The sequence below is a fragment of the Melanotaenia boesemani genome, chromosome 16 (genome assembly GCF_017639745.1).
Source record: "Melanotaenia boesemani isolate fMelBoe1 chromosome 16, fMelBoe1.pri, whole genome shotgun sequence".
Lineage (NCBI taxonomy): Eukaryota > Metazoa > Chordata > Actinopteri > Atheriniformes > Melanotaeniidae > Melanotaenia > Melanotaenia boesemani.
In genome coordinates this window covers 15266241-15283929 of record NC_055697.1, presented here as the reverse complement: position 1 = coordinate 15283929, position 17689 = coordinate 15266241, and the positions used below count along the sequence as shown (strand labels likewise).

At 37.5% G+C, this 17689-nt stretch overlaps 1 protein-coding gene across 2 annotated transcripts in view; it reads right to left on the bottom strand.

Annotated features, from left to right (window-relative positions):
* The window catches only part of col21a1 (collagen, type XXI, alpha 1), a 28049-nt gene extending 10776 nt beyond the window's left edge, over positions 1-17273 (bottom strand). The window contains exons 1-16 of one of the 2 annotated variants that reach the window (XM_042011226.1): positions 17138-17273; positions 10723-10850; positions 10007-10567; positions 9754-9919; positions 9444-9672; positions 7906-8079; positions 6479-6556; positions 5675-5749; positions 4474-4536; positions 4018-4071; positions 3874-3927; positions 3710-3763; positions 811-864; positions 662-715; positions 530-583; positions 127-180 (exon numbers count right to left, since the gene is read on the bottom strand). In XM_042011226.1, the coding sequence (XP_041867160.1) occupies positions 127-180; positions 530-583; positions 662-715; positions 811-864; positions 3710-3763; positions 3874-3927; positions 4018-4071; positions 4474-4536; positions 5675-5749; positions 6479-6556; positions 7906-8079; positions 9444-9672; positions 9754-9919; positions 10007-10567; positions 10723-10822 (1824 nt within the window). In that variant the 5' untranslated portion in view covers positions 10823-10850; positions 17138-17273. The remainder of the gene's footprint in view (positions 1-126; positions 181-529; positions 584-661; positions 716-810; positions 865-3709; positions 3764-3873; positions 3928-4017; positions 4072-4473; positions 4537-5674; positions 5750-6478; positions 6557-7905; positions 8080-9443; positions 9673-9753; positions 9920-10006; positions 10568-10722; positions 10851-17137) is intronic. The other variant, XM_042011227.1, reaches the window with a different exon arrangement.
* Between the last annotated feature and the right edge of the window lie 416 nt (positions 17274-17689).

Genomic DNA, 17689 nt, shown 5'->3' with positions numbered 1-17689 from the left:
GTAAAAGGAACAGTTTGTTCAAGTCTGAACAATAATAGACTGTAATAAATGTTTTGTTAATATAGAATTTGCAAAACAATAGCAACAATTAAACATGTTCTGTTTAATGTCCTTGTAAAAACTTACAGGATGGCCTTGCCTTCCATCAGTACCAGGAATACCATTGGCTCCAGCTTCACCCTTAGTGCATAAGGAAATCATAAGCATATTTAATTTAAATTCAATACCTATGCTTCAATGTCCCTGCATCATAAATTCTACAAACCACGATGGATTTTTTAAGTAGACGTCTTTTAAAAGGAACAACTCTGATGTTCTCAGAAGTTGTCAATTGTGGATTGGAAAAAGAGAAGACGGACACCAGTGCCTTTATGATTCAATTTCCAAGGCTGCTAAACATCAACAGCACATCTTTTTGGAAGCGATAACTCTTTTAGGAATGTGCACACTTATCCAGCTTAATGCTCCTTTTATTCCTCTTATCCCTGACTGAGTTTTGTAACATGTAACACTGTCAAAACAAACAGACCTTTTGACCAGCTCTCCCTGGAATTCCATCCTTTCCATCTCTCCCAGGTGCACCCTGAAAATCATAGAAATTATTTTTACCACTATAACGTCACATAAGCTCTGGATTAATTCTGACTGGTTGAGAACATACAGGCTCTCCTGGAAAGCCAGGTGGTCCTGGAGGCCCCATTCTTCCCTTTTCTCCCTGGAAAATGTCACAGCATCCAGTTAAAGTTGTCATATGATGTCACATTTAACAACTGAGCTGTTTTTAGCCAGTATAAGAGTTTGGATATCCACCATTTGACCAGCTTTTCCTGGCAACCCCAACATTCCTGGTTCACCTGTTGAACCCTGAAAAAGTCAAAAGATTTAAAATAATCATTGAATGCTTTCCAGAGATAGGTCCTACTTTCCATGCTCTAAACCTGCATGCCTTATTTTAACATTCAGACAGTGATTAATCAAAATCAGTTTGACAGCTCTTTGTCAGTCTGATCAGTGGGGACTCATTGTAAGTCTGCACGATCACAAATTTACAGTCAGTATTTGACATTAGGAATGTACACAGTGACTCAAACGTCTTTTTGGACTGAAACTTCAGGTAATGATGACTTTTACTACGTCAGTTTGCTACTTTGATTGATCTAAAACAATGCTCTTTTTGTTGAAAATTACTTAATTATGTGATTTGTGAATCTGACGTGAAATTAGTTAATCTGCAACCCCTTGTTTGTCATTGTTGAATCCAAAAGTATGTTAATTAAGCTCATGGGGAACAAATTTATGTGATTTGGGTAATACTGGATGATTCAGGAGTTTGCAAAAATATATTGTTATGTTTATAGAAATGTTTGGTAGTCAAATCCTTATTTATCATGCAGTTGCACCATAAAGGTTCAGAAGTATAAACACAGTTCTGTGTTGATTCAGAGCAGCAAAGGCAAAATCACAGAGGCCAGATGCTAGTTTTTATGTTGCTATCAGGTTTGTTGACATTTGTACCTTTTGTAGGACAACATCGAGCATAAAAAAGACACAATATGTTGAAAAAGACATCATATGAGCTATGATTTATGTGATAAGACAACTTGACTTGATGAGAAGCTGTTCCTTTTACAAAGGAACATGTTACACATTAGGTGGGCTCCTACACTTGCTGAATTTAAATCATAATTAAAAATGTTTTTATTCCCTGAACCCAATGTGAGCTGTTGACTGTGGCCTTATTTGACTTATCTTTTCTTTTATGCACTCTTTTATTATTATTTCTTTAGTTCATGTGTATTTTTATGTCTTTTACCATCAGCCTGTGTCTCTTTTGTGTTTTGGTTTTACTGTGCAGCCCTATGGTCAACTTTGCTGTTGTTTTAAAAGTGCTTTATAAATAAATTGTTACATGGTATGGTACTTTTTTAGATTCACAAAGCAATAAAACTTTCATGTTATAAATATGTCTAGAAAGGAGTAATAAAATAAATCCAAATTTTCTCTCTGTTTAGTGTTTTTGAGTGTGTGTGTGTGTGTGTGCGTGCGTGTGCGTGTGCGTGTGCGTGTGTCTAAAACAGAGTCAAATACTACTCTCCCAGTCTCTGTGAAACTGAATTTAAATGGTCCTGGACCTGAGTGGACCAGATGCTCTATGAGGGCAGTCATATGGATTACAAAGATGATGCAATCTGTATAGGATATTTGACCTAGCACTAATTTCAATATATAATAAAAGAAATAAAAGATAATAATGAATATAATAAAAGATTTTACTCAGATGATCTTGAGCGTGCAGTTTCTGTTGTTAATGCATATCTGGTATTAAGTGAGCACAGCGTTCTACCTCAATACCTGCCCATTCATAATAGCATGGCAGCTCTGGGTTGGTGCTTTGCAGAGTTTCACAAACATACATCTATTTGTTCCTGCGACCCTGCATTGGAAAGGGCAAGTATAGAAAATGGATGAATGAATGGATGGACATCTATAGTTTTATATGCACCTTTGTGGTACAATGTTAGGCAAATGGGAAACTAGCTGGAGCTGTTTGTGGTTCTTTATCTTTATTCAGCTACATGAAGACAGAAGTCAAAATGGTCAAAATTTTGCTTTGTGATAGGATTAATCCAATCTAATTGATCAATAATCAATATAGTTTAGTGCAACTTTACTTCGAGCTTTTCGTCCATACTCCTTTATTCATGAAATTTCCCTCCAGTTCAAGCTAACTTTCAACTATTGTGCAGCATTGTCTTTGAGTGCTATTTCCTTTTAGCTTTTTGGTAAACTGCACACAAGCAAAACAGCACTGCTTAAATTCCCCAAATCTTTGGGGTGAAGGTGATGCAGATGGATAATTATATACTACAATGAATTAATTTCAAACCCTGTTGCTTTCTTTGACTGGGAGAGTTCAAACCTTCTTTGCTCCAATTTAATTTAACAGTTATAGCAACTGTCACACCTCTTCTCCAACAAGAAAAGTTTGCCATTTGTTATTATGGTTTTGAATGGATACATATGGTTACATACCGGTTTGCCTCTTTGTTTTGTTGTGTGCTCGAAGATTGAAAAAGGCCTGTTGAATTCATTTATAATCATCTTGATAATTTCCATCCTTGCATCAAAAGTCTACCCAAATGGGAAGATGTGAGGAGATTCAATTGAGGGGGAAAACAAGGCTCCAAGTAAACCAGGGTTTCCCTATGGTTGCCTAAAAATAGTAAGGAAAGTGCAACTCTTGTAGCTCTCTAAGGAAAAGGCAGCATAGAAGTCAGGAAATATGAACAAATTTAAAGGGTCTCTGCAGACCCTCGTGGTTTTGCAGCAAAGAAGCCTTGTCCCACAGAGAAGAAGTTGTATTTTTTTCTCCCCCATGAGATCTGGCTTTATATCCATAACATATGTTTTCTGGTGTGATTGATGCAACCATGTTCAAATCTGAAGCTGATGTGTCTAGCAGGGACTTCCTGACAATCTTACTTTTGATCTCATAAAAGCCCTGACAGGTAAATGTGTTTTTGTACTTTTTAACTACCATTTGTATTTTTGTCAGGAAAGATCAGTGTTTTTCAGCTGCACGGGGTCAGTGCATTAAGAGACTATACTTTTTGAATCATTAGTTGAATTCTCAGAGCATAATACTGAACAACAACTAGATAGCATGTAAATGAACTAAAGTCAGCATGAAAGTAATAAACTTCATCACCTTTTCTCCTGGTTGTCCAGGCAGTCCTGGTAATCCAGGTACACCCCTCTCACCCTGAAAATAAAGACTTGTATTAAAATGACTTACAGTGATTAAAAAAAAAATGTAGTGCCACAGTGCTTTGAAATAAATTGTGCCACAGATGTGGTTTTGGACATTTCTACCGAAACACCAGTCCTTCCTTGCTCGCCTTTGTACCCATCTGCTCCTCGTGGTCCCTGAGACAAAGAACACCAAAAGTGGGTTTAAATTTTCTACTCTTCATAATGATCACAAATGAAATGTTGCTCGGTTAATTATTGCTTTACCTCCATTCCTGGTGGACCTGGCAGCCCTGGGGTTCCTCTAACACCAGGAATACCCTTCAGATTTAAGAAAAGGAAAAAAAGGGAAAATGGTTAGACTTTTAAATCGTCTCAGCTGTGTTTTTTTGGTGATTTGAGCCTGTGAGGGGATTTATCCACTGAGCTTTTGGTCATGCTATAAAACATATGGTACAATTTGGGATGCTTTTCATCACTGCAATGCTGCCAATATTGCTATAATGAGGGGATTTTTTTTCATTTTGCAAGGGGCAATGTACTTATTGCCCCTTGGAAAAAATAGTACATAGTACATATTACTTCCTAAGCAATGCTGATCATATCAAGTCAACAAACAGACCTAATGAATATTTTAACTCTAATGCTTTTCTCCATTGTTGTAGAGGCCATTGCTGCTGATTATGTGCTGTATGTTTGCATATTGAACTATATAGTACTCACAGGCTTACCATCAGCACCAGCAGGTCCAGGCTGACCGGGCATACCAGTGCTTCCTCGTTCTCCCTAAAGAAAGCGCAAAGATGTGATTCAGTCATGTGTGACCATAGTAAATCTTATGGATAATGCAATCTCAAAGCTGTATAATAAATCCATTTAAATGATCCATGGTAACAACATGTTTTCCCCCGAGTGGATTTAATTCATCTATAAACTATGCTGAGTGAGCTAGTTCATCGAACGAATGATGTTCTGTGAGGGACCATATGGAACATCTGCAAGCCAGGAATGCTCCCAGCATTTTGGATCTGTTAGTAAATCTTGTAAAAGCATACTGGTGACCTTATAAACACAAACATGCTTGAAACCATGTAGGTTTTATAAACAGATTTTTCTTTTGTTTTCTTTTGTATCCAAGCCAATATCTCTTCAAGGTCTCTGAAGGCTTTTATGACAAGGGCTGCTGTTACTTGGTTGATGCTTTGTGATCAACCAAGACAAACATTTAGTTTTTTCCACCTAGTTTGTCAATTTTCAATTCTATCCAGTCCACACAGGGATGGATCTTGTTTGCCTTATAGACAATGACAAGTCTCAGATTATCTAACTGATAAAAAAGAGGCCGCATAAAAGTTTGTAATTTTTAGTCGAGTTCTCAGGAGTGTACTTCAGGGGATTAAAGCACTTAAACCTCCTAAAGAGAAAGGCTTCTTACACAAATAAAATCTCTGTTTACAGGTTGCAATGAAAGTAGTTGGACTGGAGCCCTTTGTAAAACACAACCTCATGTGCTCATCATGTGATTGTCTGTTGCATTTACACAACTCCTGTTAACTCAGCACACATTTCACCAAGGCTGTGCTGTAAGGAAAAGGGGGATTTGAGTCCTGTTTTCTCACAGAAAACATGAAGCTTCTTCATTCCTGAGTTTACATATAAACTTGCACTCAAGATTAAATCCTTAATCTGTCACTTCGTTCTATAAGACCACCACAACTTAAAGTAAATAAATAAGTAAATATTTAAGCCGCTGTCTAGACACTGATGGTCCGGACAAAGCAGTGCTCTTTGCTCAAGCAGACACAAAAATAAATTACAAATGAGTTAAGTAAATTTATTTGGAGTTATGGTCAATGACAAAATATTTATTCAGAACTTACTTATTTATAAAAAATGGACAGAGGAGAGAAAAAGGACAACTGACCTTCATCCCTGGAGCTCCAGGAAGTCCGGGAGGACAAACACAAGGTTGTGGAGGTGGTTCAGTGCTGTTGGAGCACTGTAATGAACCAAAATCACTTCATATCATATCATACTTTGACCTTTATGGTGCAACTATCAAAATTAGGTTTAACTTAAATGCAGCAGTTAATACACACTGATATTTTTTATTTTTAATAAAATGTCATGAGATTTTTCCCACAAGAGCATCTGAAACATTTTTTTTTCAAAAGTAAACTGATAGCTGGTTTTGGAGACTATAAAGAGAAAATATACACAGAGACAATAAAAGCAATATTTACTGGCAAACATTTGTAATTTTAAGCTGTCTCTTTTGATATTTCTATTCAGCTCCTTCATATTAGAAACAGTAACTTGGCAATAGCTTTGCACTTATAGCAATTTCCAAGCCAAACAACAAACCACTGCTTCACAAACACAGTTACAGCCAGCAGGCAATCAGATTATATATAGTGGGTGCAACATGTTTGGCCCTTAGCCACTGGGTCCTCCTCTAGCAAATTGTTTTATGCATAAACAGATGTGACTTCAAATTATGCTGAGTTCACATCTCCACTCAAAAGTATTTCAGTCTGTTGCATGAATGAAAGATAAAACAAGAGGCAAATGTTGTACCATGCATTAGATACGATGTAAATGTATGGCTGCACTTTCGGGGTGTTTTAAGAGGAGAAACTGATGTAGTTGAGCATGGTGAAAAGTAGTTGAAAAGAAGTTATTTTTGGACAAAACCAAAATGCAGAGCCAAAATGACTCTTATACTTACAACTCCAGGTATTTCACACGCAGACTCTCGGTTATTCTGCTCAGGGTCACAGTAAATGCGAAGTTTCTGAATTTCAAACTGAAGATAGTGCAAAAGAAGACATTTCTGTTAGAAACACAACATCTGCAAACTCTCAAACAAGCATGCAAAACAAACTAAAGCTAGTATGGGAGTGATTGCGCAACTTGCAGTTCTATTTTGTCCATGTTTTGCCACTAATGAACTGAAATTACTGAAATTGGATTACTACTAAAGGAAAGATAAGTGCCGTAACTGGGCAACTGGGCAGTAACATGTTGCCAGACCTCCCTCAGTGTTCAGAAGCAACAACATTACACTACTCTTCCATGATTTGGTATGTCGATGCTGGAGGTGAAATGACTCCAGCATATCTCATGGACTGTTCACTTCAGTCCCTATGTGAGAAGAAAAACTATTTTCATGCACAATTTAGATCATTTCTGGCCTCATGAAAATATTAGAAGGACCAGAAGCTGGGGGCATAAATGAACTTTCAGTGAAAACAGAATAGCTGTGTAACAGATGACACTGACTTATTAGGTTTAAATGCACGTACAGGTTTAAACACAATAAAGACATGTGAATCTAAAGGTCATTTGATTAGTTATGTTATATATTATTACTTTGTTTTGTCATGAAATGCTTTTAGTGGCTCAGTTACAAAAGTCTGTTTCCAGTTAGAGAAATGATACTTATATAAGGAACATTCACAAAATGAAATGATTCAAAACTCTGTGATCCAAAGGATCTGCACACACAATAACTTTAATTATCAAGTGGAGATTTATTTTAAAATATTTACAGCAGTAATGATGTATCCAAGGAGAAACGGGCATAGATGGAAAAGTCGTTCTTCTGAATGATTGACGTCTCTTTCTTGTAAAGGTTTTAGCATAAAAATCTAATTATTTTACTGACCAACAATCATGGTACAATTTTGTCATGCCAAACCCACATAACAGCTTCCATGTGGGTCTAAGATATTTTAAATAGTCAATTCTGTTGTTTCATTGTAAAAAGCGTTACATCATTATGTGCATACAACAGCTTTTTTGCCATGTAATTAGTTTTGCATTAAAACATTATACTATGTTTGCATGGATGTATTTGCTTCAATGTTAAAAAAAATCTGCTAATCATATAGTCATCATTTATAGTAAAGCATAGATATGATTCAGTACAAATACAAAAACAGTACCATTTGAGACAAATAAAAGGGTCATTAGTGATACCTTGTGGACAAAAGAGCTCATTTTTGCCAGGGATTTAATATCCACAGTTAAACATGTCTCTTAGGAGGCAGCAATAAACTGTGTGGTACCATGTGATGCAGTTTAAAACATGTATATGGGAATGAATCAGCATGTATTAAATTAAAATTGGGTTGCTGATGTCGACAGACTTACTGGCACTGTTGTTTCCTTATTGACATATTTTCCAACTTGGGTTTTGCCATTGATGAAAATGCCAACAGAAGGCTCCAGTGACAATGTTTCAATTTCCAGGTCATCAACATAAAGAGTTACATCTTCTTCAGTGACCAGCAGCCGTAGTTGGTGCCACTTCTCATCAAACAGCTTCTTTTTTTCACAGAAAAAGGGTTATATAGACATTAATACAGTGGCACAGATGACTTGATAAAAACACTAAAATCCTGTACTACACTTTGTTGTAATTGTTGTACAGAAAAGGATAATAGAGGTATTTTCTACTTATTCTTATTATAGATTGCCTGAATATGTTAATAGAGATAAGGTACTACAGAGTCTTGGAATACCCATGGTATCTAATCTAATGACACTGGACAAACTCACACTTGAGAAACTCTCAGCAGACTTGGACACCAGAAAAAAAAGAATTCTGACGTGTAATGCCACCCTCTGATCTAAAGCTTGCTTCAAACTAGGTACTCGTCTGAGCACATACATACATCACTGTAAGGCTTAACAAAGCATATATTTTCAGCTACAGAGGATTAAAGAAATGCTGGTCATATAAAGATGTAAGATTTCTTCCCTACACTTAGAACAGATCGCCCTTTCAGGTCTTGGTGGATTAGAATCTCAGTCAATACATCCTACCAATGTCCTCATTAAAATTACCCTGATACCCTTTGCCTGAAGACCCCAAACCAATGTATGCTCTCTTTAAATTCATATGTAGCCTGTTAGTGGTGTGATAAAAATAACTGTGGTAATGCTTGGTGATAAGAACAGCTATTTGTGGCCATGAGTTTGAAAGGCATGGGACTATGAAAGCTAAACTGTGGTCTTAAAAATGTGTGACTACAATATAGCAAAAGTGACTATTACCATGGCAGAAACTTGTATTTTATTTAATGTTACTATAAACTGAGGTTGTCCATAGCATCATTGTTTAGAAAAGAAACTTAATTTTGCTTCTTGAAAATTAGATGGGTTGAAATGCAAATACTATATGGACAATGGGTAAGAAGGTAGCTTCATCAACCTAAAGGTGCGGGGGGCCTGGGAGATGATATGGCAATCAGTGGATGGATAACACATGCTTCAAGAATGGGAACAATGCAAGAATCTATACTTTTTATATATGGCACCAATAGAAATGAGGCTTTCCATGTTTTTCCAGCTCCAGTATTAAAACTAGTGGCTTACCCAGAGTCTATATACTGTTTGTTTCTCAAACTACTTAAAAATGTCAACTTTAATTTAATCATTGCTACAGAAAAAAAAAACAGATATTAAATATGTTTGTAACAAATTAAAGTCAAAAATATTTGAACTTGTAGTCTCTAGTGCAGATCATGCTTACAAAATGCTGGGTTCTACATTTCACATGATGTAGTGGAGTGGTGCCATCACAAGTTTCCAAACTAAAGAGATTACCTTAATAAGATCACCAAGGTAATTGTCTAAAACTTAAAAAAATAAACCTTTAAATGGTAAATTATGCAGTTTAAACTCACCCTTGCTGTCTGTTCTGAAAATGTAACAGTTTGAATTTCACTTGGTGCCTTGCTGGTTGTGGTGAACATAACAGTACGATCCACACCGTTTAGAGTCACCGCCATCTGAGGTTCTCCGTCAAGGGTCTGTATCCTCCACAGGTCCCACTCCTCTACAGTCACTGATCCTTTATACCTCAGTGTGGCCACGAAAACATATGATGGAGGGAGTCCATCAGGGAAAAGGGTCCTGGTAGATTGAACAGAAAGGGCAGTCAACTTGGGAATATACTGATGATAACAACAAAAATAAAAATGTATGTATGTTTACCGTGTGGCTTCACTCAAGTCAACACGAGGAGTCACTTCATATGCTTTAGTGCCGTAAAATGCCCCTTGTGTCTTCTTGGCTTTCTTAGCCAAATTTAAATGGAAAAGAATATCAAAGCCCTTTTCATCTCGAGAATCTACAGGAATTCTGACTGGACAAACAGTCTCTGCAACAGACAAGCACAGTTAAAAAATAAATAAAGTAGAGAATAATGGAAAAAAGGATGAGCACCAACTGATCAGAGGTTACGTACCTTCGCACAGCTTCTGTCGTATGACCTGGATAATCCTGGAAATGGCTTTGTAGTCCTCAACGGAGAAGACATAAGTTGAAGATGGCTTGTTTGCAATATCCCTCAATTCTGTCTCCTCTGTCTCTGAGCCCACACCAATTGCAAAGAGAATAACTCCTTTTTTCCTTGCTGTCTCGGCTGCTTTCAGCACCTCATCTTGAGACTTCCCGTCGGTGAGAACAACAGCAATTCTAGAAATGCCTGACGGGCCTCGCTCAGAGAGCCCGAATAGCTTGTCTGTGGCAAATTTAATTGCTGTTCCTGTCCTTGTGTTTCCTCCCATGTAGTCAATGGACTCCATTGCTTTAATGAGGTCCTTATTTGAGGAGTACTTCCCCAGAGGTATCTCTAAAATTGGATCGTCGCTGTACTGGACCACTCCAACCTGGGTAAACTTCTGTCCAATGTTGAAGCTTGTTGTTATGTTTACAAGCCATCGCTTTACTATTTCAAAATTCACATCTTCAACACTCCATGAACCATCTAGAATAAAGACTAAGTCACATGGTGCAGTCCTGCAACCTGAAGCAGAAAAAAAATGATTAATGGTGGAAAACCATGGTTCCCAAGACATACACAGTTTGATTTAAAGACATGTAGAGGAGCTAAAATCACATGTCCTACTCTTATCTAAAAACAGACATAATGTCAGAAAATGAAGATGTAGGCATTCATACTTCTTAAGTCTTCATCTTGAGCTGCACAAAGCAAATTGAGGAACATAAAGAGGAGGCATCTTAAGACACAACGCATGGATGTTGCTTTGTAGCCCATCATGAAGTGGTATGGATATCCAACTGTGCACCTACAGGAAAAGAAGAAGCATGCTTTATTTTGGATTTCTTTAAAAGAAGATGCTAGACATTTACAACGTGGTTTCTTTGTGATTCTTGTCTTGACAGATGCTATTGTCAGCACTTTGTTGAAGGTAAAACTGCATATGTAGTATGTTAATACATATGATGTACAATACACTGAGTTATGTAACAAAACATATTGGCTTTTTTTTTCCAGGCTTTATCGAATACTCATAAAGTCAAGTCCAGTGATTCATGCATTGGATATACATGCATATTATCAACATTTTCACTATGTGAGTCAATAGTTCCGTTCATATCCTTACTGATACATTCCACAGTCAAACAAATCAAACAGTACAACTATTTTCAATTTTTAGGTCATTTTGCAGAGCCCTCCTGGGAACTGGCATTAGTACAGAGGAATAATCACAATCTGTACATGCTATCTTAGTCCATCATTCCCCTTAGGTTAAAGTATAAGTAACGCATATATCACTTTAGGCTGCATACTTATTGTTTTTGATTATAGAAATATTTATTTTAAAGATCAATTGCCAGCAATTGATCTTTACAATTAATCATTATTGCATTTTATAGCCAGTTGGGGGCAGTGCAATAACGTTGCTATATTATCTTTTTTCTCTCTCTCTCTCTCTCTATTTTATTTATCCAAGCTGGGAAACTCTTTTTCTGCGTTTAACCCATACTAGTTGCAGATTTCAGCACCTGGGGAGCAATTGAAGGTCAAGGGCCTTCCTCAGGGGCCCACAGTGGTTTATCTCAGTTGCCAGCTCGGGGACTTGAAGCCAGGTTCTCCAGACCCAAGCCCACCTCCGTAACCACATGGCTATCATTGCACACTTCTTATGCATCATATGCAGTATATGCAAACAGCTATAAAAAGTGTAATGCACAACAAATGATTTAATTAATTCAAGATAAACTGTCTCTCAGGTGGATATAACAATATTTGTGATGAAGAGATTGTCTTCTATCCTCTGAATATGACCGCATAGGCATTTCTACATTCTGCAGAAAATTGTAGATACAGTAATTATGTGGTAGAAAATGTGATCTCTAACAACCATAAGAGCATTTACACTGGAAATGTAAAGATGACGGTCACATTATAAAAAATAATGTATTTTTCTCAGAGGGAATGTGATGTCATTGCTTAAACTTGACCAGAAAGTGACTAAAGTGTTTTTGTGAAGTGTTGGTGTGTTTGTTGTGTTATTGCTCGATTTGATTATATCAACTGGAGGACATGTTGGTCGATAAAACTTCTGCAGTGTTCACTGATGTGTTCCACTGATGTTAGTGTTCACTAACTCTTTTTGTACTGTAAGGTGTGGCACAAAGTAACTTTATTTCTGTTGAATTTAAACGATTTAATTTTAATTTACAGTGCCAATTCACAACAAAAAGCCATCTAAAAAAAACAATCCAACTATTTTCTTTGGAAGTCAGGAAAAAAAATCTCTTTCAACAGACAGAAACCTCCAGCAAAACATCTGCCTTGATCAGTTCAAGTAAGGATACAGAAAGAGAGAGGGAGAAACGAGACGCTTATTAGTTACCTGCTGTGACTGGAGACAAGTAAACTATTTCACAACATCATGCAGGAGAAGTATTACCACACATAATTAAATAAATGAAAACTTGAAATGCATTAATCAGGTGTGAGGTGACCTTCTCTCTATAAAAGCTTCAGTGTGATGTATATATACATATATTATCAGCATTGGGGTTGGTTGTATGAGTCTCTGGAATTCTAATGGTATTGTGTATTACTTTTTCCAATTAGAAATTCCTTCATATGATGTTTTGATGATTCCAACTTTTAAACTCCCTGCTTGTGACTTATTTAGATAGCACACTGATGTTCATTATGCACATTCATGGGGCTGTAATTTCCTCCAGCAGCTCAGAAACCACATTTCACAACTTTGTATTTTAGCCTGGAGCATTATGTGACAGCTGTGTTTTGCTTTAAGGCACAATGTCATACAAAAGCAAATGAATATTAACACTCTGGCCTTTTTAGACCCACACAGTAGGACATTACAGGAGGAAGGAAAAAAAAGAAAGAGAGGAAATGACAGAGATCAGACAAGAGTCAACATCACAGTGGCTTTTACTCACTGGAGAGAGCTCAGAGAAGAGACAGGACGGAAGACATATTTTAAAATAGTCTTTGTTAGTGGACACCAAAGTGTAAAAATCTGCTGAACATCAAACAAAAATGCACTTTACATATTCGACTAAACAGAACTGGTGATGAAGTAACAACTTATTTATTCATGCCTTTGTTCTGCCTTTGTTTATATCTTGTGCGTATACCTGTTGCAATTATAGAATTTGTTACTGCTGTTGTGTGTGGTGTGTAAATGGTGCCTCTTACTACTACACGTAAATAAATGGCGCAAGCACATCAAGCGGGCACACAGTTCCAGCTCGAGGTGGCTGGATAATGAAGGTCAGTGTACTGCTGTGATACTAAAGACATGCAGTTCTGTCAACTTCTTATGTTTTGAATCATTAGCTGGTGGTAACTCTCTCCACTTACATATTTTTCTTTCATTTTTTGTTGGTTTTGACAACTGAAGCCAAAGAAAGAAAAACAAAAAAGATGCCTTCCCTATGATTAACTTTGAATTTATTTATTTATGTTCAAACAATAAATTACTGCATTAGCGCCTTCTGCGCTTAGCATCACATCACATCACATGTCAATTTCCCTTCTGCAGGACTAATAAATAAATATTTTACACATTAACCACCATTTTAATGGTGCTCTTCTAGCCCTTTTGACCCCTCTAAGCAGGTCTAAACTACAAGCAACATTCATCTATTTGCAGACACTCACACTTCAGTTTTTTCAGTCTTACAGGATACACAATGCTTTTTCACTAACACACACTCACTTACTGTAGATGAACTCCTTGTAGACTAGGGGAAGCTGGGGATCAAACCTGTTTCCTGAAATACATCCTCCACAATGATAGGATATAGGTGATCATTTAGAACAAAAACTGTAAATATATATATGTGTATATATATATATATATAAATATATATGATTGAAAAGAAATATTTCTATGACTACAAATCAAGTTGGCTCAAACCATGTCAGGAAAGTTCTTTCATAACAGACTCACCAGATCCCCTCACTGTAGGAGTCGAGGGTTTAGGTTACTTTCTTCAATTTGTCACCCATCTATATCCCTCTTCTATAACAAAACTGAAACTCACTGAGAGTATCAAGTGAAAATCCCATCAGCCTTTGTTTGCTTATAGTAACATCCTACCTCTCAAAGCTGCCACAGACCCTGTTTGACTCTCCACAAGTCCCTAATTCAATTATCTGCACCACCAGCACTCTCCCAACTTTCATCCTTCCTCTTTGTGGTGCACTCCATCTCTGTAGAGCTTCATCACAGCCTTCACTGCCTTAGCACACTTAAGCATTTTCCTCTTCTGCCACATCTACCACATCCTCACATGGTACCGTCTGCTTTACTAAATAAGGCCTTCCCTTGGCAGAGCACATTTGTTCAGCATGATACAGCAACCAGATTATCAATTTACTTGCTATGATGTAAAGGTTAAAAAAAAAAAGCTTTACTAAATAAATAGCTCACTGAACCTGTGACCGCAGCTGCCCAAAACCCCGTGCTCACGGTTTCTGTGGAATTATCAGCTGTTTCCTCAACTCTCTGCCCGCCCTTGGCACAAATACAAAATGCTTGCCCAGAAAACACTCCTACACTTTTCCTCCCACATGGATAAAACCAATAGTAAAACCTTCCTTCCTCTCAGAACATGAAGTAATTCTAACCAATGCCTCTAATGTGCTCAAACACAAGTTGTACATTTGAGTAATCGTTTTGATTTGCCTCCATCCATTAAATATCCTGTATTTATATTATAACTTACAACTATTTATTTTCACCTGACTGACTAACTCTCTTCTGATTTTGCCGGCCAGCCATGACACTCCCAACTTTACACCTGCTCAACAACATCCTTGGTGTGTGTGTGAGTACCATCTGTTAACATGTGAGACAGAATTTAATAAGATGGTGGCAAAGCAAGAGCAACAAATGACACAATGCAGGGTTTGTCCTTGCTGTATGTACAGCATTTTGAGCTACACATGCAATACTTGCGTTATTTCAGAAACAAGTGAGCACTGCTACTATGTGTAACATGATAACGGAGACTTGTACGTTAGCAAAAAATAGTTATGTAATCATGTTGTTTTTGTAATTGCATCTTTTCAAGAGTTTCCAGCATGCTAGAGCACTGACATCTCTGAAAGGAAGCAGTTGTAAATGAGGTACAGACATGCAGCACAGTATAAAACACAAGACTTGTGGAAGGAATTCGACAGAACTGACCATACACGTTTTAGCTGCTTCGGTTTGTGACATGTGTAGGTCACCGAAACAGTGGCTAGGATATAACCCTTGGCCTCCCAAATGTTTTTATTCCAGTGCAGCCAGAGAGGGGTCAGACACTTCTACATGACTGCGTTTTTCCACCATGTAAACTCAGAGTAGAAGTAACACAGTCAGAGGGGGCGTTAAGCTGCCATAGTTGTGTAAATCGTTTTTCTTCAGAATTTTTCCCCACTAGAGAGCTGGAGGAGGTTGTTGGAAAACCCCCTCATTGGCAGCGTCCAGCTGCGAGGATGACTTTCCTCTCGACTGACTTTCCCCAAACTAAGTACTTCTGCGCCTCGGCTCGAGCCACATGGAATTGATTTACGCCGTCAGACAGTGAAATTCCGGCTGTGGACAGTGACCAAACACATGTAGTCATGATGAAGAAAATCAACCTTAAATGCAACATCGCAGGTGCTTTCTTGGCTTGAAATGAAAATGCATGCAAAATGTCGCAGTATTAACAGGTGCATTTGTGCCACAGCCCCAGTCATGGAGCTGTTATGGGGCAGCCCAGAAGCTATTTTGCTCCAGCTTTTGGTTTTGGTGATTGTATGGCAGAACATATTGCTGTTATATTATAACAAACCTAAGATGGAGGATGCTTTGAATATATCTTCCACATGACATCATTTCTGTGCTGAGGCTGTTGTATGTTGCAGAATGTTTTAGATTTATGTGAGAATTAGTTTAGTAGTAGGTCCAGCTGGAGATGCTGTTCAGGAAGCTGCTGAACAAATGATTTCTCACAATTCCCCAGATAACATCTCTCTTGTTCATGGACCGAGTCCTCACAAAGATTTTGATGACAGTATTAGACCTAAAGATATGCTTCACGTGGTTGGATCATAAAAAAAAAAAAAAAAAAAAAAAAAAAGGAACGTTGTAATTTTTGAGCTAAAACACAAAGTAAATCAAATCTGATCTTTGCTCTTTCCTACATTTTATGCAACTACAGGTTTTAACTCTATTCGAACTTTTAAAGTTATAGATATCTGCTGTAAATTTGGCAGGGGAAAGTTGTTCCATTCCAGAAACAACAACTGCTGTTCAGCATGTGCAGCAGTTGCCAAGACCAGAGGGATTTATTGCTGCCAAATTCTTCAAGCAACAAGGGGAAGCCAAGCCCTATCAGTTGTTCTCTACAGAAATCTGTTCAACACATCCAAACAGTTAAATAACGCCTTGTAAGACAAAAGTTCATTAGGTTCTCAATTTCTCAAAGTTTATCAGCCAACATGATTATTGTCAGAGATGAGTTTGTTTATTGTCTTCTTTGCAAAATGATCATTCTTGCTGGACATGCAGTCCTTAGGTTTGGAAAAACTGTATCAGTGCAACACATGCAGTAGTCTGGTGCACTTTATGGCATGTTTGCAAAAACGCAGCTATTAAGAAAAATAAAATAATTTTACGAGAAGTTAAATAGCCATGGAAAAAAAAAATCTTAATATGATTTAATTCATTCTTCCTTTATGAACTAGAGCTGCATAGACAATAGCATAAACAAAGAAGTTCAAAATGAATATGCTGCATATTGCAGCTGTTTCACAGATTCTAAAGTTAAAACTTTACTGACATGCATGTACTGTTGGGGATCTTAGCAGTGATTTTACATTATAGCTCATAGCACTGAAAAATTACTTAAATATGCCAAAATATGTTCACTTCAATGATAAAACATTCTTACAAGTTTTCATTCTAATGCTTGAATGCAATATACATATATTGTGAAATAGAGGTATCATATGTATAAATAAACATAAATATGGACAGTCAAACAGCTAAATTCTATCTCTGAATTTTAGAAATACAACAAAAACACAAAGTAACTCCAAAGTTACCGGTAAGCGTCCAAGCCTTTGTGCGAATTCCAATTAATCCTCTCATTGAGAGCCAGTGATCAATACTGCTCACAGCTCTGGGTTTACAGAAACTGGACTTGGAGAGAAGTGCACATGTTTCTCAGCTGAATGAAAGCCTGCCCTTTCTAGCTGCTCTCTTTTTCTCCTCTGTTTCTGTCCTCCAACCCCCCACCCACCCCTCACTCCGGACTTTTACTGGCCCACGGCCACCCTCAATTACCATGGGTGGAAAGAGAAGCAGATAAGGGGAGCATGAAATAGTGAAGCAGACATCCCATCTCTAAAAGTCCAAGAGGAAAATAATAGTAATGAAAGTGACCTCCTTCCAAATGTTGGGGGGTTTGGATCGCGAGTGGGTTGATCAGGGCATAACCAGAGAACATGGAGTTTTTTGGATGCATAACAAGCCCAAAATCAGCAGAAAACATACTCTACTGCTTCATGGTGCTTTCAGTGGGATCTATTGTGATCAACAACACCATTCCTGTTGAAATTCCACTTCACCACTTACGTTCTAGTCAGCAATGAACA